At 42.2% G+C, this 22,039-nt stretch overlaps 1 protein-coding gene across 5 annotated transcripts in view; it reads right to left on the reverse strand.

Annotated features, from left to right (window-relative positions):
• ARHGAP9 (Rho GTPase activating protein 9) overlaps positions 1-22,039 on the reverse strand; it is a 294,422-nt gene that overhangs the window by 70,560 nt on the left and 201,823 nt on the right. For all 5 annotated transcript variants that reach the window (XM_077297733.1, XM_077297732.1, XM_077297731.1 and 2 more), the window contains 2 exons: positions 2,532-2,669; positions 844-954 (listed from right to left, as the gene is read on the reverse strand). In XM_077297733.1, the coding sequence (XP_077153848.1) occupies positions 844-954; positions 2,532-2,669 (249 nt within the window). The remainder of the gene's footprint in view (positions 1-843; positions 955-2,531; positions 2,670-22,039) is intronic.

Genomic DNA, 22,039 nt, shown 5'->3' on the forward strand with positions numbered 1-22,039 from the left:
AAGATGGGGTGCAGATTGTACATTAATGTGACAAAAATGATTTTTTTTTTTAATTAACCAAATGGCTGCAATGAAACAAAGAGTGAAAAATTTAAAGGGGTCTGAATACTTTCTGTACCCACTGTATCTCAGTTCATTCAGGGCCAATAAATCATGCTACAATCTTTTTTTCTGTTAGTTTTGGAGGCATACAGAGGTACTGTATGAGTCAATACGTCTCTTTAGAAGTTGTAGTTCAATTTTAAGGGTGCAGTCAAACAGCCAGATAAATAGGACTGAGGTCAGACCACAATGCACGGACTGGTTGGCAGTTCTACCCCCTGAGTGTGACAACTTCATAGAAATATATGAAGTCGTCATGCTCGGGTCAGGAGGGCTGACGGCCAGTCCGTGCATTGCAGTCGGATCTCGGTCTGATTTTTACAGCCGTCTGACGATAAGCAGTATTACGCTCTTGTGCAGGATCCCTTACACTATACGTCCCTTCTTTCTAAGGCAAGGATTTAGGCGGAGTGACCATACTTGGCATTTAAATTTTTACTTTTATCAATGCCCCTTTCTCTATTGCCACGTCCACTCCTTGTCTCTCAACACCCCATTCCAAAATCATTGGTTTTCAAGAGGTGCCGGGTAGGTTTCTCCGGCATCTGCAAAGAAATTGCTGAGTTTCCCCTTATTCCAGCACATTCCGAAAGAGTTGGCAAGTATGTCGCACAGTGTGTCAAAAGCCATTCTACCACACTACTGACCAAGTTCCTGTTCATAGTTATAAAGCCTACCAATAATCAACCTGAAATCAGTGCATGTTATTTAGAATGTAAAGTATGAGATAACTACACTTACATGGGGAACATCCAGAACCGTGACTGGACTGAGCTTACCAAGGTCAGCATTGAAATTTGCATTATTAAAATCGTCTAGCATGTGATGCGACAAGTTCCTTCTGTGACTTGACTGCAACGAAAGAGAAAAAAATTGCTGAAATACTTGTATACATATTTAATAAATAAAAAGTATGACATTCTTATATTAATATACAAGATACAATATTAAATGTACAAACAGTACATTTACTGATCAAATTCTAAGTTAATGTTCACGGGTCATAAGAAGAGAAACTGGCTAAGGCCGGTTTCACACGTCCTGATATTTCCGTTACTAGAAAAAAAGGTAGCGGAGATGTCAGTGTCCATGTGTCCGTGTGTGTAATACTTGCGACACACGTATGGCAACCATGTGCCGCATCAGTACCACACGGACGGGCGCCAGGGAAGAAGCTCTACAGTAAGCGCTGTCCTCCGGTGCCGGTTCTGAAGACGGCTCTCATCATTCTCCCCTGCTCTACACGCGATCAGCACAAGCAGGGGAGAATGATGAGCTATATTCAAGTGAGAACAAAACTATTACTCTCATCAGTCTACACCTGCTGCCTCTGATAGCAGTGGCGGATGATGGGAGTATTCATCACCCGCCGCCTGCACTATAAAAAAAAAATGAAAAAACCCGGAGTGAGTTCCTTTCTAATTTCTATAACCAGCCAGGCAAAACTCACAGCTGGGGGCTACAACCCTCAGCTGTCAGCTTCAGCAAGGCTGGTTATCAGGAATAGATGGGTCCCCGCGCTGTTTTTTTATTTAAATAAATAATTTTAAAAAACATCGTGGTGTCCCCCCATATTTGACAACCAGCCTTGCTAAAGCTGACAGCTGGGGGCTGGTACTCTTAGGCTGGTAAGAGACCATGGATATTGACCCCTCCCAGCCTAAAAATAGGCCCAGAAAAGGTACTGCAGAATATAGAGACGCATGGGATCTTTACACCCATCAGTCAAGGCAAGGTTGTGACACTAGATGTTACTGCAGAGAGCCAGAGCAATTGCTGGGTTGAGATTGTGCTCAGAGCAGTTGCAGAATTCAATATAGTGTATATGTGGCCGTGGTGCAATGACTTATCTTGTGTTTTACTATACTACTTAGTGCTGTAAATGTTTTTTTGACCATTAGGGTAGGGGCATATGGCCTTAGATTCTCTTATCCAAGAGAATGGAGTTGATTATGCAAATGACACTGATTAAACTCTGATCAGAGTATGAGCATAGTGAGATCTGATTCTATTTGATGACGAGAAAAAAATGGCTTTATCTTCTCCATTGTGTCAACACACGAAAATTGGACTGCATTCAAATGTCATCCGAGTGCAGTCCCATGGTTTCCATGCACTCATCAACTTGCATTGGCTGAGTGTGATCCGAATATCAGATCAAACTCGGACATGCAGCGATGTGCACGATTCTAAAGGCTATCAATGGTCCGAGAGTGATTGGATGTTTTGTCAAACTGCACTAGGACCGACAATATGGTCGTCTGCACCTGTCCTAAAGTTGATGAAAGACTCCAGTAAATCATTGCAATTACACTTTTGCAACCATTCATCGCTGCATCTAAGTGAAAAAAAATCAAGCACCTCAGTAACAGAGTAAATTATCAATATATATGTAACACTATGTATCATGGCTTCTTTGCCAAGTTTACCCTCTGCCTCTGAGAGTGGGAGAGGACCATAGATCTGGTGTAGCTGAGCTTCGGTTTCTCTGCGTCACTGCACAAGCTGCTGCTGGAAGATGAAAGGCTGTCGATGGTGGAAATGAAATGGTCCTCAGAATCCCCGATCTGGAATGGACAAAGCACAGAAACCGTTCGGTAACACGAGCCACCACGTCTAACAATGCGAGCACGGCGCCATACTGCAGCAAACAATGTGCGGCTGATACCAGAACCCGCTGAACTACTTTTCAGTTTCAGTGATTCGATTTCAGCACAGGTGTAGAGTCAGTGATCACATGGACGGGGTATCCTCACTCCGGGGGGCAAATAACACCAGGGATATATATCCCAGTCATCTGCTTTTGATGCAAAACCATGTGTTTTCAGTGTACAACACAATTTTTTTTGCATTTTTTTTATGATTTTTACCAGTAAGAATGGTAAGTCAGTGTTTGTTGCGTTTTGTGACAGCAACTATTACTTTACGTATGATAATTATGTTTATCTCTTATAGTCTATAGGATCATAGTAGTAGGTACTTTAACCTTTGGCATCTCTCATGGTGACCTTTAAGAGAACCTGTCATCTGATTCATGCTGCCCCAACCTCGGGGGTCATGTATCAGAGTCTGCTTCCACCATTGCTGCCATGTATCTCTATATTTTTCTCATATGTTCTCGTGTTTTAGAGAGGATATAGTTAGAAGATCCGGCTGGGGACCACAGGCATGGGCGAGACTATTCTGGCCCCGCTCCTGGTCATTTTTGGCCATCGCTGTTACAGGTGATTGACAGGTCTTTCCCATTTCGAGACCTGTTAATCACCAGGATCGGCGCTGGGAGAAGACAGCATTAATTAGGTGACAGATTCCCCTTAGCGGCAATATGAGGTTAATGGTAGGCTAACACTGTGCCAGCAACTGCAAACAATGCCAGTCAGTGAATGCAGCCAGCGGCCATAACTGGTAGTTTGTTACTCTCCAGAATAAACCCGTCAGCTCCATTCTGTCATGTTTCCAGACCCCATCAATGCTTGGCGTATCCACAAAGGATTCATACTGACTCCCCTGTAAGCATACTGGACAATCGCTTTAAAGGAATCTGACTCCACGTTTTTGCCACCTAATCTGAAAGCAGCATGATGTACAGACAGAGACCCTGATTCCAGTAATGTGGCACTTATTGGCCTGCTTGGTGTAATTTTTCTAAGATCATTTTTTTCATCAGCTGGGGATTATCACTAGAGGACTAGATGGCAGCTTTCTGCCTATGCACAGTTCACATAGAAAGCTGCCAATCAGTGGTGTAGGCGGGGTTATACAGAACTCGGTATTCAGAGAACTGCTAGATCTACAGAAGAGAAAACAGTTTTTAAATGAAACTAAAGCACCCAATAGCGTAGGTGACCCAGTGCTGAAATCAGGTCTCTGACCCTGCATCACATTGCTCTTACATAGGGTAGCAGAACCTGATTTTCTTTGAGCACAGCAAGTATTTCACATATCCCAGGATTCTACCACATTGCCGTTACCAGACGATTTATAAACATTTCAGACAAAGTGAAATAATTGTGCAGAATATCGAGTAGTAAAGAAGAAAGGGGCAAGGTGCAGATGAAATCTGTTTACAACCTGTGCGTGCAGATAAATGTGCGTCTACGGGGAAAAATTAAATTTCTGCTCAACTTGTCATATCATAGTGATGAGATAGAGCAGTGGAAATAATGCATCTTACACATATTCCAGTGTCACCAGAGTGTCATATGACTATTACATATTTATTCTTCAACTAAACTTAGACAAGCCAAGGAAAGCCACCTCATACCTTGTAATCCGGCATGGCTACACATTCTAAAATGAGCATGGTTAAAATGAATGTCCAGTGTTAAACATCATATTACATACAGTCATGGCTGAAAGTATTGGCACCATTGAAAGTGTTCCAGGAAATCAAGTATTTCTCCCAGAACATTATTGTAATTACACATGTTTTGTTAAACACGTTTATTTCCTTTGTGTCTATTGGAACAACAGAAAAATAAACTGAGAAAAAACAGGCAAATTGAACATAATTGCATTGCACGCAGTCAAGGCACCGAGTGCCAGAGGCAACAATCCCAAAACATTTTTGAACCTCCACCATATTTAACTGTAGGTACTGTGTTCTTTTCTTTGTAGGCCTCATTCCATTTTTGGTGAACAGAAGAATTATGTGCTTTAGAAAAAAGCTTTATCTTGGTCTCTTTTATCCACAAGGCTTCTTTCCCAGAAGGATTTTGACTTACTCACATACATTTTGGCAAACTGCAGTCTAGCATTTTTATATCTCTGTGTCAGCAGTGGGGTCCTCCTGGATCTCCTGCCATAGCATTTCATTTTATTCAAATAACCGTGGATAGTTCAGATGGGGACAGGGTTATACAGAGCTCATTAATATGGAGGACTACTTGGCAGCAGGTTTACTAGTCCTCCAGTGATAATCTCCTGTTGATAAAATTGTGATTTTATCAAAACTACACTATGCAGCCCAGTAGGCATAAACATTATGATAACATTGATTATTTTTTAAATCATCCTAAGCGCTGGACAAGTGCAGTACACCAGTCGACAAACCCCAATCCCGCCCCATCTCTGTCCACTTTGTCATAGCTGGGCAAAAATGGCGTGAGAATGGCAAAAGTTGCAAATTTTAAGCAAAGCTGCACGTTTCGCCAAAATGTTACGATTTTTGAACATTTTCACAACAGTATACTGACATAAAAGCTTTGATAAATTGGGTCCTGTGAATTTTAAAAACAGAAATCATGAAGAAATTGCTCACAGAATTTCCCTATAACTGATTAGCGGGATGGTCTGATTCAGGGCCGGACTGGCCATCTGGCAATTCTGGCAAATGCCAAAAGGGCCTGTCTGGTCTTGGGCCACCTTGGCTGCTACATTGTTATCAGGATCTGCATCCTCAAGACGCCCATACTGTTAGCAGTTGTGACACAGCACAAAGTCGCTGGCTTCATCACCTACCCCAGCAGGCCACGGGCATGCCTTTTGTCTGCGACCTGCCGAAGTCAGCACCAACAGGGTAACATGAAAAACTAAAGGCTGCACCATGAATTACCAAGAATAATTACTCTAGAACATTGGAACTGCATTACTGCCATAGAAAGTGGGAAAAAAGCGCTATATATTGTATATATTGCGTATTCCATGCTCTGACCTTGGAACACGACACGCCAAAATCACTAATACATGCAGGCCACTTAATGAATTTGGGTCCTGTTTTCAGTGGAGTACACCTCCGTGCGCCCTTTCAGAAATGTTACTCCAGTCATGTCCCGTAGTAGCATTTCTGGTGTTGTATTTTATGGGCGGGTGTCGCCACGTGCATACTGCCTACTAACACCACCCATTATGGAAGAACTGCTTCAACCTGACATGAAAATACCAAAAGAGTAGCAAAATGTTTGCACAACTTCCTGTTGTGAAAAAACGTTGCGTGTCGCGACTTTTCAAAGTTTTCTAAGCCAGAAAATTTGTGTAAAGCACTTTATGAATCTAGTTAGTGTTTGTGTCTCCAAGGATACAGACTACAAACAAACCCTTGGTGTAGTGAGCTCCTATGTGAGTACATGGTTACAGGCTGCAAACACACTCTCAGAACCTACAATGAAACTCCAAGGCATCACCTCACATGTTTGAGCTAAACCAATCGCTCAGCGGCCAAAATTCTATTTGACATATCCAAAAGGATACAGATAAAAAGGGAAGAAACAACAATATATCATATATCATGTATTTATTAATAGGATCTGCCACCATGAAAATGCATGCAGGCACCATGTGATAGAGCAGTGGGAGCTGAGATGATTGATATCTAGTTTTGTAAGAAAAGATTAAGTATAACCCGTGTTTTCATCATTAAATCTTCATCTCTTTCTGTGATTTTGGTCCAGTGGGCGGTCCTATCAGTGACTGACAGCCTTTCATGTATAAATGAGCATACTGAGAAAGCTGTCAGTCACTCATAGGACCGCCCACTGGAACAAAATCACAGAAAGAGCAGATGATTAAATAATAGTAATGAGCGAGTGTACTCGTTGCTCGGGTGGTCTCCGAGTATTTGTAACTGCTCGGAGATTAAGTTTTCATTGCCTCAGCAGCATGATTTGCGGCTACTAGACAGCTTGAACACATGTGGGGATTCCCTAGCAACCAGGCAACCCCCACATGTACTCAGCCTGGCTAGTAGCTGTAAATCATTCAGCTGAGGCGATGAAAACTTAATCTCCGAACACTAACAAATACTCGGAGGTCACCCGAGCAACGAGTACACTCACTCATCACTATTAAATAATGAAAACACAGGTTATAATTAATCTTTTCTTACAAAACTAGATATCAATCTGCTCTGCTCTTCCTGATCTATAACAAAGTGACAGCAGATTGGACTGCATTTTCATGGTGACAGGTTCACTTTACAGACTACAAACTCTTATCGATATCAGATCTCGAATCTTAGGTGGTACTCTAATCCCTCTGCCGCTTTTCCACTGCCTGCAGCTACAAAGGTGCAGCAACACCTAGCCAAAAGTTTTTAAAAGCATTCCTATTTTTGTGTTTTTGTCTTTTTTACAAGTAAATTAATAGCATGAGAATATGAATATTTATTACATGACATTTTACTGGATCCCTCTCCCTCCAGCCGCCTGTAGTTCCTTTATCTGTATGCAGTCTCTCTATAAATGTTCAAAAAACTCTTAAGTCTTCAAAAAAAAAACAAACACATTTAGGGTAAGTTCATACTAGGCATTTTTTTCAGCGTGCTTTCCTTGTTTTTTGTTGCTTTTTTATGCATTTTTTGTGCATTTTTTGCAGCGTTTTTGGCATGCTGGATTTGTCTCTAGTGCATGCTGATAAAGTTTAGTGTTGAAAGTCCTATTCTATAGAATCAGGTTTTGGCACAAAAAAACTCAGCAAAACATGATACCTGCATTTTTGGTGCATTTTTTCAGTGTTTTTTCACCATCCATTTCTGAAATCTCAGAGGCTTTGCTGGTACTGTAAGATGCAGCTGAAAATTAGTATAAAAAGAACAACAAAAAATGCAGCAAAAACGCCTAGTGTGAACTTAACCTTAAAGAAAAATACTAAAAAGAAGATAGGGAAAAGATGGAGGAGGGGAATGCAGCTGCAGCTTCTCATGAGGGAGTGAAGCCAGCAGAACAAGACAATTGACTGGTACAGGACTCAAGACACAGGTCCTACATCACATCAGAAAGAGTTCATCCACCCAGCAAGCATGGTGACCTCTTTCACATGTGAGGGTATGTGTCCACATTCAGGATGGCTGGCGGTTTGGACGGAGCGGCAAACCCGCTCCGCCCTAAGCCCCGCCACTTCTGTGACGCGATGATGCCGGATGTGTTCATTGCACACATCCGGCAACATCGCACCCCACTCATAGGGCGCTGCGATATACCTTGCGGCGGCGCAGCGTCGCCGCAAGGTATACGGACATGCTGCAATCTAAAAAGACGCGCAGCATGTCCGGAATCACAGGGCCGCCGGGTGCGTGTTACCACGCATAGTGGAGACGGGATTTGATAAAATCCCCTCCACTATGCTGTAACATCTGGACGCTGCGTGTTTGACGCTGCGGCTCTGCGCAGCGTCAAACATGCAGCGTTTCCTGCACGTGGAAACATACCCTTAGTGTCTCCGGTACGTGTGGTGACAGTTTACAGCGGCGGCTGCGCTGTAAATAAGTAATTAAAAAAAAATCTGGCATGGGGTTCCCCCATTTTTGACAACCAGCCTTGCTAAAGCTGATAGCTCGGGGCTGGTATTCTCAAACTGGTAAGGTGCCATTGATATAGGCCCCACCAGCTTAAAAATAGCATACCGCAGTTGCCCAGAAAAGGAGCACCTATTAGATGCACCAATTCTGGCGCTTTGCACAGCTCTTCCCACTTGCCCTGTAGCTGACCACATCATTGGATTTTTTCCACGATGCTGAGATCACCGCAGATCAGCCCTGCTAGGAATGCAGCCTCAATGACTGGTGGTAACCACGATGATTTCACTGCTAGTCTCTGAGGCTGTGCTCGCAGCAGCTCAGTCACCAGTGGTTCTCGGCCTGGACAGTCGCATCTTGGCACCATCCAGGTTGAAAACTATTTATCCCCCAAACAGGGATTACGGCATGGGACAGAACGATGGATAGGTGAGGGATATTGTTTTTTTTATTTTTGTTTTATTAGAGGAGACGAGGGCTTCAGTAGAATTAGGTGTTAGGTGAGTATAACTGTTTTATTATTTTTAAATAAAAATGGAAAACTGTTTTGCTTTATTTTTAATAAAGAACTTTATTCTGGCTGTCTTTATTTACCATGTAGCTATAGAATTAGTAATGGCTAGGTGCATTATAGACACCTCTCCATTACTAACCCATGGGCTTGATGTCACCTGACAATACAAAGGTGACATCAACCCCACAAATATGAACCCCACTTGCCACCGCTACAGGACAAGTGGGAAGAGCTGGGCAAAGTGCCAGAATTGGAGCATCTAATAGATGTGCCTTTTCTGGGCAGCTGCAGGCCATATTTTTATTTAATTATTTATTTACAGTGCAGGAGCCGCCTTTTAAATACTCCCATCAGCCGCCATCTGCTGTCATTGTTCTCACGTGAATACAACTATCATTGTTTTCCACTGCGCGCGCTGATCACCAGCAGAGCAGTGGAGAATGATGAGAGCTGTCTTCAGCATCCGGTGCCGGGGAACAGTGCTAACTGTACTGCTGCTTCCCTGGCGCCCGTCTGTGTGGTACTGATGTGGCACACAGGGGCCGCAAGTATTATATACACGGAAACTGACATCTCCAGTACTGTTTTTTCCAGTACAGAAAATATCAGGACGTGTGAAACCAGCCTTATACATATCTGCATCTGTACTGAATTAAGAAGTAATTGTAAAAAATTTTTGTGTCATTTTATAATTTAGGTAATATTTGTGTATTTCAGAGCATGAAGATTGTCTTGGCAGCAAGAGGATAAAGCGGCTAAAGAGTAGAAGAAGGAAGGAAAGAAGATGATAAGTCTAGGAGGTAGGAATGTGATGATGAGACTACAGTAATAAGGGAAAACATTTTTTTATTACACATGTATTTTTTTATTACACATGTAACAAAGGTCGCATGTGTTGTGATATCTACTGATTAGTAAATTAACTGCCACAGAGCTTTGAACTGAATTCTTGGAGGCCCAACAAAAAGGAGTGGCAATATAAGAGTGGGCAAGAGGTAAAAGAAGTCCAAGATTTCTAATAGTAGCATCGTAATGGTGTGTACATGTATGTAATGGATTTGATAAGAAACAATGTGCCGGTACAGTTAATCTACAGGTTCAGTGTACACCATTTTACCTCCATCACACTGCCAAAAATGGGTCTATCAAACAATAAGTGGACTTTTTGAAAACTTTTATTGCTGATTGAGAACCATACCAAGCAAAAATGAGATTACAGTTTATATTTACCACAACTGATTAGATCAGATATTTTAAGGAATTTTCCACAATGGCAACTAATCACCTATCCAAAAGATAAGTTGCTAATTGATTGCTGAGGGTCCCGCCATCAAGATGACGAGAAGGGGGTTACAAGTCTCCTGCTTACATTGAGTGGAAGTTTAGCATTTTCACTACTGCTCTGTTCAAAGTGTTAGGACTGAGGGAGACTGCTGAGCACAGTGCTCCGTTACTTCTGTCAGACACGTAGACAATGAATAAGCAGGAGTGCGCTAGCTCAGCCTCTACTACATTCACACAAGGGGCCTCAGCAACATCAGCCATCAGCAATGTATCGCCTATCCTGTGTGTGAGACAACCCCTTTAACATTCTAACATGGGGCCTATGCTTCAGGCGTCCTGCCTGCCCAGCCGATTCATCTGAAGTGCTGGCGTTTTGTACGCCAGAAATGCTACTCCAGTTTATGACTGGAGTAGCATTTCTGGCACGGTGAAATGAAGCACATGCCACTCAGAAGATGCACCAAATTCATTAAGTGGCGTGCACCAGCAAGACTGACTGTACTGCAAGTCTGCACTAAACCAGTCCTCATGAATCAGCTCCATAGCGTTCTGTTTGTACGCTCAGAAACCAAATCTTTGTCAGTGACTTCTTGTTGACTAGCATGCTAAGCACACTACACTTATCACAAACTGCAGAAAAACCTCAAACGAAAACAAAACCAATATGATGATGGCAATATACAAACACAGGAAAGAGCATACAAACTCCTTGTAGATATTGTCCTTGGTGGGATTTGGACCCAGGGCCCCAGTGATGGAAAGCAACAGTGCTAACCACTGAGCCACCCTGCTGCCCTGTATTATGCACATGACGATCACACATATAGTTCACATGGCTCCAAGCAGTCAGCGGGGTTCTTAAAGGGAACCTGTCACCCCCCCTGACATTTGTAACTAAAAGAGCCACCTTGTGCTGCACTAATGCTGCATTCTGACAAGGTGGCTCTTTTAGTTCGGGTCCCTGCCAACGCTGCAATAATAGCTTTTGAAGTTTGTCCCTCATACCTGTGAAATCGCCAGGGAGGCAGGTCTTTCCCGGCAAATCCAAATGCCTCCCAGCCATCACTCATGGCCTCTGCGTGCCGGGCGCCACCTCCTCTTCCTTCATTACCGTCCCCGGCGCCTCTGCTGTAAGTTTGAAGGGCAGCGCAACTGCGTATGCCCGAAAAAAAAAACAACAGCGCAGGCGCCGGGAACGCTAATGAAGGAAGAGGAGGCGGCGCCCGGCGCGCAGAGGCAATGAGTGACGGCTGGGAGGCGTCTGGATTAGGGGGGAAAGACCTGCCACCCTGGCGATTTCACACGTGGGATGTCTATAATAACCTGCTGGCAACTGATCACTTGCTGTAGGTCTGGAAAATGGTTTCAAATGGAAAGCACTGACATACTTTGCATATGATTTTTCTTACAACATTGCTGATTGCAGAATTAGTGGTTCAGAGTACAATGACATTTGTGATGAGATAGAATCAGCAATTCTGATAACAGGTAGATTCCTGGTAACGGTTATTGTTTTTAGCACTTCAAAGAACGTTTGGAAATTGGTAACACTGTATCTAAGTTTCATAACTTAAATTCCTTTTTAATGCTGAAAAAATAACAAAACGGGAAATAATCCATCTTTTGATATTACCTAAGATATTGATGAGCTCATCTATCAGCTGTTATACACTGCAATGGTGCCCAGATGTAAATACATTCAATGGGGCTGCACTGCACAGCTCCATGCAATGTGTAGTGACCGCTGCTGGGCGCTGCAGAACATTTCCTACTCAAGAGATTCTAGATGAGTTGGAGATGTTCTGCATTACCTGTCAGCGATCACTACACATTGAACAGAGCTGTGAACTGAAGCTCTGTTCAATGTGTTTACATTCAGCCATCGCCAAACAGCCGATTAGTGGGGGTATCAGTAACCACCAAAGTGATATTGATGACCTATCATAGCAATAGCTCATCAATATCTAGTGACCAGATAATCCCTTTAAAGGCATCTGCAGTACCTAGAAAAAGATGAATACTGTACTAAGTAAACTGCTTCAATGACTGCAATTTGCAAGAAAAACTTTAGGTACTTTGCAGTAAAATGTCCTGACATTGGTATTCTAATTTCACTATGGACGTCATATGGCCACATTATAACTACTCTAGCTGTAAAGAACCCTTCCTGTAAAGTTTTTGGAAGGAATAAATCATGTGTCAGTCCTTTGTAATGATCACATACACATTTATGGAAAAATATTATGTCTTCTTTTGGAAATATTATGTCTTCTTTTGGAGGTCTTCCATCTCTCTCAAATAGGCCTTATCCTCTATTAAATCACCCCTGACGAAGGCAGACACCGAAACGCGCGTCAGGGTGGATGCATCACTGAGACTGAGCTGGACCCCCCTCATTTTCTATCTTGTTTACAGGTATCACACTATGTGTTATTATGGCAGCATTGCTCACTTTATGGCCACATTTTTTGGCACTGCCTATATAGTCACAATTGAATTAAAGTACATACACTTGCACGTGCACTTTACCTATTACTCCACTATCTTTGCCACATACTACTTTTGCTTATATTTGCTTACCAGGTGGGTCCATTTCTTCTATATATCATTGTATTCCTGACTCATCAGCAGCACTTTATTGATTTATTGCACAACGCACTTATATACTATATTGTGTCCTGCTGTCAGCATTATTATCATTATTGTTTCAATTTGTCCCTTGTGTATTGTGTCCCCTTTTCTTGTCCCCTGGGCATTTGTTTCCACTTTTACCTCATTTTCATTGTACCAAACGAATAAAATATTTTCGTTTTTCAACTTATTGGGTTTTACATTCGTTTTTTTCTCTGTTTACGACTTATCCTCTATTAAATACATAGGTTTACTAATACGACACAGCTGACAGGAGCTCTACAAACAAAATATCTCACACTACAATTGACTCCTTAAAAGGTTTGTTCAGGACTATAATATTGATGACCTGTCTTAGGATAGATCATCCATAGCAGACTGGTGGGGGTCAGACACCTGACACCCCAACAGTCAGCTATATGCATGTCTCATGGCCAGTGGACATAGTGTACAGAGCTATGGTGATCGGCCTCCTCACACTGTGTACTTCTTCCAGCCACGGGATAAAATCATTGCTCTTTATCTTTTCTTTATTTAGAACAGAAAAAAATAGCTTTCCAGATCCTCTCCTAATCAGACTGAATCCAGTCCCTGGTATGCTTCATATGCGCCAGATTAGAAGATTTTGCCGATCCTTCCTCCCTACTTGCCACACACCAGTTACACATTCATGCCTGAGGAGATAAAGTCCAATAAACCTTTTCTGTCTCTCCTTCTTTGCTGGCAACAGACCTCATTGAATAACACCCTCACCTCTCCACACTCCTTCCACTCCTAGGATATGCATTGCTAGCACTGCAGCGCTGGGGTCCTGGTTCAAATCTCACCAAAGACAACACCTGCAAGAAGTCTGTATGTTCTCCCCGTGTTTGTGTAGGCTGCCTCTGCCTAATCTGGTTTCCTCCCACACTCCAAAGACATACTGAAAGGGAATTTAGATTATCAACCCCAATGAGGACGGTGAAGGCAATGTCTGTAGAGTATTGCAGAATATGTTGGCGCTAGAGAAGTAACCATAATGAATAAACAATAAGGCATCCTCGAGTGATCTCTGAGTATTTTGGGCATGCTTGTAGATTATGTTTGTGTCTCCGCAGCTGCATGATTCGCGGCTGCTAGACAGCCTGAATACATAATAATAATTTTTTTATTTATATAGCGCCAACATATTCCGCAGCGCTTTACAACTTATAGAGGGGACTTGTACAGACAATAGACATTACAGCATAACAGAAATCACAGTTCAAAACAGATACCAGGAGGAATGAGGGCCCTGCTCGCAAGCTTACAAACTAAGAGGAAAAGGGGAGACACGAGAGGTGGATGGTGACAATTGCTTTAGTCATTTGGCCCAGCCATAGTGTAAGGCTCGGGTGTTCATGTAAAGCTGCATGAACCAGTTAACAGCCTAAGTATGTAGCAGTACAGACACAGAGTGCTATTAACTGCATAAAGTGTATTAGAACACGATGCAAGGAACCTGATTATGTGTTTTGGTTTTTTTTCTATTTTTAATAGGCCACACAGGGATAGTTAGGTTAATGCGTTGAGGCGGTAGGCCAGTCTGAACAAATGCGTTTTTAGGGCACGCTTAAAACTGTGGGGGTTGGGGATTAATCGTATTAACCTAGGTAGTGCATTCCAAAGAATCAGCGCAGCACGTCTAAAGTCTTGGAGACGGGAGTGGGAGGTTCTGATTATTGAGGATGCTAACCTGAGGTCATTAGCGGAGCGGAGGGCACGGGTAGGGTGGTAGACTGAGACCAGAGAGGAGATGTAGGGTGGTGCTGAGCCATGGAGTGCTTTGTGGATGAGGGTAGTAGTTTTGTACTGGATTCTGGAGTGGATGGGTAGCCAGTGTAATGACTGGCACAAGGTAGAGGCATCGGTGTAACGGTTGGTGAGGAATATGATCCTGGCGGCAGCAGCATTCAGGACAGATTGGAGCGGGGAGAGTTTGGTAAGAGGGAGGCCAATTAGTAGATGTGGGGATTCCCTAACAAACAGGCAATCCCTGCATGCGTTCAGGTTGTCTAACAGCCGCAAATTATGCAGCTGCGGGGACACAAACATAATATACGAGCATGCCCAAAATACTCAGAGAACACCCGAGCATGCTCGCAAAACCCGAGTAACGAGAACACTCGCTCATCACTATAAAATACTAAAGGGTTAACTAAAGGGTTTTTCCAAATGTCAGCACATATCTACAGACATTCCCACAGTCCTGTTTGGCTGTTTCCATAATGCTGATGGAGTTATATGTATTGGTGGCACACATGCTCGAATGCAGCACCAAACAACTCACCGGCAGCTGGGAAGGAATTGGGATTTGAGATCCCCATTTCAAAGCTAAGTGGGGGTCCCAACATTCGAGTCTCTACCAATTTAACATTAGTCACCTCTCTTGCGTATGGGCGATAAATGTCAAAGGACAGAATATACTTTAACAGTTATACAAACTTTTTTACACTTTTTTACTATTTTACATCACTCAAGAAAATCTATTCCCACCATTTCTCCTATCTTATGCACACTAAAGCCAATTTTACAGGATGTCAAATAGTTTATATTGGATGAGAAGATATTTCTGGATTCTGGGACAAAAATAGAGCACAGAGTGCATGCAGGGCCTGTCTTATATTAACCCCTTAACCCCCGGAGCTTTTTTTCGGCTTTGCGTTTTCGGTTTTTACTCCCCTTCTTCCCAGAGCCATAACTTTTTTATTTTTCCGTCGATATGGCCATGTGAGGGCTTGTTTTTTGTAGGACGAGTTGTACTATTGTGGCAGATTTGGTCTAAAAAACACTTGCATATAATTGTTTAAATATAAAATATTATCTACCATGAAATGCAAGAATAATATACTGGCCCTTACCTAGCAAGCCGCATAACGTCTTGTATACAGTGATAAAAGTAGGTCTATATAATGACCCTAATATGGCATTACACTTTAGCCATTGAATGCTTATGCAATGTTCCCTACAGTTTCATACAACATCTTTGGCAAAAACTTTTTGCTTCTGTACCGTAAAGCAGGGGATAATGTAGAGATGATGGCTATAGCAGTCAGGCACATCACTGATTTCATTCTCCAACCTAGACTTCATTTGTTGGAATTACCGTATGTACATTCTATACACACAATGCCTCAATGCAATAAATACAAGGGACATATAAAGTTCCATCTGGCTATAATCACTTTATTTTGTAATTAGTTTTTGCTCTGGTTATTGCAGTGTATTAATAATGTGTCAATTGTGATAAAAACCGGTACTGTCAGCTCCATGTGGGAACAGAACCATTTCTATACATCTTGGGTCCTCCTGCTTAGACCCAGTCCCACCTTTGTTGCGAGGAGGAGGACATAAGCAGTGGAACCTACAGTGGCATGTAAAAGTTTGGGCACCCCTTATCAAAATTACTGTTATTGTGAACAGTTAAGCAAGTTGAAGATGAAATGATCTTTCAAGGGCCTAAAATTAAAGATATATTTCTTTTGTGGAAAATAAATAAATAAATAAAAAAAAAAAAAATATATATATATATATATATATATATATATATATATATATAGTCATTTTTTACATTTTAAAAATTAAAAGAAGGAAAATGGGCTGATGCAAAATTTTGAAAATTTTGAGCACCCTTGGAGATTTGTGTGCTTAGATAACTTTGACCAAGGTTTCAGACCTTAATTAGGCTATTAGCGTTATGGTTTGTTCACTATCATCATTAAGACAAGTCAGGTGATGAGAATTTCACAACTTTATAAAAACCCAGCCTCCTTTAACCTTGAGCCAAAACCTCGCAGCCATGGGTTCTTCTCAGCAGCTGCCTAGCACTCTGAAAATGAAAATGGTGGAGACCCACAAAGCAGGAGAAAGCTATAAGAAGATGGCAAAGTGTTTTCAAGTCGCCCTTTAAAACGCTTTTCTAGTTACGCAAAATGAAGATGAAATAATCTATAAAGGGCCTAAAGTTGAAGATGACACATTTCCTTTGTATTTTAGACAAATAAATATATATATATATATATATATATATATATATATATATATATATATTCATCTTTTGGGCCAATGCAAAAGTTTGGGCACCCTGCATGGTGAGTACCTAGTAGCACCCCCATTTTTGCAAGTATAACAGATTGTAAATGCTTTTTGTAGCCAGCCTTTCAATTCTTGTTTGAGGGATTTTTATACAATCTTCCTTGGAACATTTTTCCGGTTTTGTGAGATTTCTGGGTTGTCAAGTCACAGATTTTCAATGATGTTCAGATCAGGGGACTGTGAGGGCTATTGTAAAACCTTCAGCTTGTGCCTTTTTTATGTCGTCTATTGTGGATTTTGACTTGTGTTCAGGATCATTATCCATTTGTAGAAGCCATCCTCTTTTCATCTTCACCTTTCTTACAGATGGTGTTATGTTTGCAACAAGAATTTGAAATTTCATTGAATCCATTCTTCCCTCTATCCTTGAAATGTTCCCCGTTCCATTCGCATTAACACAACCCCAAAGCATGATTGATCCACCTAAATGCTGAATGGTTGGCAAGATGTTCTTTTCCTAAAATTCTGTGCCCTTTTTCTCCACACATACCTTTGATCATAGTGACCAAACAGTTTTAACCTCATTGGTCCAGACTGCACAAGACATGTTTCCACAATGCATTAGACTTGTTTAGATGATCTTTTGCATACTTCTGGCACTGAATTTTATGGTTAGGTTGCAGGAAAGGTTTTCTTCTGATGATTCTTCCATGAAAGCCATATTTTTGCAGGTGTCGCTGAAGAGTAGAACATTGTATCACAACTCCAAAGTCTGCTAAATCTTTCTGAAGGTCTTTCGCAGTCAAGCGGGGGTTCTGATTTGCCTCTCTAGCAAATGTTAACTGCCAATTCTTAATTACATTTCAAACTGAGGAAAGGGCAACTTGAAAACACTTTGCTATCTTCTTATAGCCTTCTCCTGCTTGGTGGGCCTCCATCATTTTGATTTTCAGAGTGCTAGGCAGCTGCATAGAAAAACCCATGGCTGCTGTTTTTTGACACAAGTTTAGAGAAGGCTGGGTTTTTATAAAGCTGGGAAATTTGCATCATCTGGCCTTGCCTAATGATGATGGTGAACAAATCATAACCCTGACAGGCTAATTAAGGTCTGACACCTTGGTCAAAGTTATCTGAGCACTAGTGTTGAGCGATACCGTCCGATACTTGAAAGTATCGGTATCGGAAAGTATCGGCCGATACCGGCAAAGTATCGGATCCAATCCGATACCGATACCCGATACCAATACAAGTCAATGGGACTCAAGTATCGGACGGTATTCCTGATGGTTCCCAGTGTCTGAAGGAGAGGAAACTCTCCTTCAGGCCCTGGGATCCATATAAATGTGTAAAAGAAAGAATTAAAATAAAAAATATCGCTATACTCACCCTCCGACGCAGCCTGGACCTCAGCGAGGGAACCGGCAGCGTTGTTTGTTTAAAATTCGCGCTTTTACTTGGTTACGTGAAGTCCCGGCTTGTGATTGGTCAGGGCGGCCATGTTGCCGGGACGAGGACCAATCACAGCAAGCCGTGACGAAATTACGTCACGGCTTGCTGTGATTGGTCCGCGTCCCGGCAACATGGCCGCCATTAACCAATCACAAGCCGTGACGTCACGGGAGGCTGGACACGCGCGCTTTTTAAAATGGGCGCGTGTCCAGCCTCCCGTGACGTCCCGGCTTGTGATTGGTTGCGCCGCGGTCAACCAATCACAAGCCGGGAGGCTGGACACGCGCGCATTTTAAAATTTTAAAATGGGCGCGTGTCCAGCCTCCCGGCTTGTGATTGGTTGACCGCGGCGCAACCAATCACAAGCCGGGACGTCACGGGAGGCTGGACACGCGCCCATTTTAAAATGCGCGCGTGTCCAGCCTCCCGTGACGTCACAGCTTGTGATTGGTTGCGTCTCCCATGTGACTGCGACGCAACCAATCACAAAGCCGGGACGTAATTTTAAAATCCTTAAGGACCTGAAATTACGTCACGGCTTGCTGTGATTGGTTGCGTCTCCCATGTGACTGCGACGCAACCAATCACAACGCCGGAACGTAATTTTAAAATCCTGAAGGACCTGAAATTACGTCACGGCTTGCTGTGATTGGTTGCGTGCCGGTCACATGGGCGGCACGCAACCAATCACAAGCCGGGACTCACGTAAAGGAAAGAAAAGCGCGAATTTTAAACAAAGAACGCTGCCGCTTCCCTCGGTAAGGTGCAGGCTGCGTCGGAGAGGTGAGTATAGCAATATTTTTTATCTTAATTCTCTCTTTTACACATTTTTACATTAATGTTGTTTCGATACCGATACCCGATATCACAAAAATATCGGATCTCGGTATCGGAATTCCGATACAGCAAGTATCGGCCGATACCCGATACTTGCAGTATCGGAATGCTCAACACTACTGAGCACACAAATCTCCAAGCATGTCCAAACTTTTGCATCAGCCAATGTTCCTTTTCGGAATATTTAAAATGAAATAAATGACTATATTTTTTTTCTTCCTAAAACACAGAGAAAATGTGCCATCTTTAAACTTTAGGGCTTTTAGAGTTCATCTTCAACTTGTTTAACTGTTCACAATAGCAGTAATTTTTTTTTCAACAATAGATTTTTATTGAAGAATTATTCAAATAACAAACAGGTAAATTGCAGTGATCAAAAAGAAAACAAACATTTAGATGAGTGGAGTACAACGGGAGGGGATAAAGTAACTGATGGGAAGGAGTAGAGGGTAAAGGAGGGGGAAAGGGAGCCCGAGGGGGGGGGTGTTAGTCGAGACTAAATTTAATATATCAAGCTACGACGAGTCTTGGGTGTCAGGAGCATGTAAACGAAGTGAAAGTGCGGTGAAGGGAGTGTGGTTGGCGTATTCTGCCCAGGGAAGCCAAATTTTTCCAAATTTATGGACTTTATCCATAAGTAAGGCAAATCCTTTTTCATTGATCATATACCATGAAAGCTGTCTCTTGACTTCTGACAAATCTAGACCTGAATTTTTCCAGACCAATACTATAGCCTGCTTGGCCACTAGGAATATAAATTAGATGAGAATTTGGGTGTATTTAGGGATGGTAGGAATATGTTTGTTAAGTAAGGCTTCCCAATGAATTTTTTTAAGGTTTGTGTTTGTTACTAAGAGAATAAGGTAATATACCCTAGTCCAAAATCTACGTACCACGGGGCACAACCACCAAATATGGTACATATCCACGTCAGAATCACAACCTCTAAAACACTTGGGAGAGTAGCCGGGAACTGCCTTGGCAACTCTAGCTGGGGTTAAGAATCATATAGTTAACACCTTATAGTTTGTCTCTAGCATTAAGGTATTTAGAATTCCACCGGTTGAAGAGGACCAAATCTGAGACCATTCTGGGACAGTAAGGGCAGAACTGATATCAAACATCCAGTGAGAGGTATACGTGATATAAATTTCACCTGTGTGAGGTGTAGTGAATAACAGTAATTTTGACCTAGGGTGCCCAAACTTTTACAAGCCACTGTAGGTTCCACTGCTCATGTCCTCCTCCTCGCACCAAAGGCGGAACTAGGTCTAAGGAGGAGGATCCAAGATGTATAGAAATAAATGGCTGTTCTACCACATGGAGCTGACAGTGCCGGTTCTTTTCACGATCAACACATCATTAATACACTGCAATAACTGAAGCAAAAACAAACGTATATATGTCACTAAGTATGTATATATCTTTGCAAACCTCACCTCCCAGTGCATATATATTTACATATACACAGTACATATATATATATATATATATATATATATATATATATATATATATATATATATATATATATATAAACATACATACACATGAGTGGGCGGACACAAACAGAAGAGGGCACAAGTGCAAGAACAATATATGAGCCCTATGCAGCCCAATAGCTCACCATAATGCACACTTCTAACAACTTTGGAGATAGAAGTGGCCCCTTACCTTTTTAATCTGCACAGGTTAAACCAATGGAAAGTCCGTCCAGTGCAAACATAATATGATGAGCGTGAGATAAGGTGACCCACCGGGAGCTGTTAAATCCCATTGGGAGCTATTAAATCCCACAGTGAGCTGTTAAATCTCATAGGGGACGCTTGAAACTAAAAGTAGTCCCCCTCTCCTTTTTAACGAAAACACCACTACCAGTGTGCAAGGAATCCCTTTCCTTCAGGGCTGCACAATACCTGCTAAGGGGAGTAGTGGTATTAGATAGAGAGCCATTTAGGAGCCGATAGCGGTGGTCCTTGTTCCTGAGCTGAGCCAAGAGATCTAACTGAGTAACAGGAGCCGGAATGGCCATCACTACAGTGTGCGGCTTATTTTGAAAAGACTTTTCAGATTTATGATATTGTCATCTATCTGTAATTATTGGAAAAGTGACAAGTGTGACAGAGAGCAGGCTGATCAGGCAGGAAGGAGAAACACAGAAGACATTCACATCAAGCAGATTAGGTGGTCCTTCATGGTGACTTACATATCCAGGACTCATGTCCCAAAATACATCGGGATATGCTTCATTTTCCGGATTCCCCTGTGAGTTCTGCCTTTGCACAACCTGCTCCATGTCCTCAGTGTAACAAGGAAGTAGTGAACTAAGAGCTGCTATAGTGTCCGCATTGAAAAGAAAGGGGAGGGCAAGAACGACAGAGGTAGAATCAGGAAGAAATAGGATGAAAATGTAAAGGCTGTACGAGACAGTCAGATTACCGAGAACAAGAAGATCTCGTGTCTTGACGGCATTAGACTTTTGCTTTTTTTTGTTGACTATGCTTAAAGGGATTGTCCACTTAATCTTTAGTTTAACAAATGACCCTGTGGCACTTATCTATAAGTATGACATGTTCTTCTCAGGCAAATGTTAGAGCCGCCTTCCTCACAGACCGCACATGTTCTTAAAGTGGCTGATGATGGAGGAGCATGTAACCAGACCCGACTTGTCCATCAGTCTCCTCCAATTGAAAAACAGCTATCCCTACACACAGCGATATTCAATTGGTGGAAGCTGATGGTCACACATGATTTTCCATCAGCAGCTATTCTGAGAAAAGATCTCACGAGTGGCACTTCACAAAGGAGGAGAATCTGTAATACTTATATATTAGTAAGTGCCACAAAATCACTGCCACAACCTCTTTGTTAAAATAAAGATAAAGTGAACAATAATGAATCTTCTTTTTTAGAGCTAATTTTTGAATTTACACAGACCC

The sequence above is a fragment of the Ranitomeya variabilis genome, chromosome 3 (genome assembly GCF_051348905.1).
Source record: "Ranitomeya variabilis isolate aRanVar5 chromosome 3, aRanVar5.hap1, whole genome shotgun sequence".
In the NCBI taxonomy this organism is placed as follows: domain Eukaryota; kingdom Metazoa; phylum Chordata; class Amphibia; order Anura; family Dendrobatidae; genus Ranitomeya; species Ranitomeya variabilis.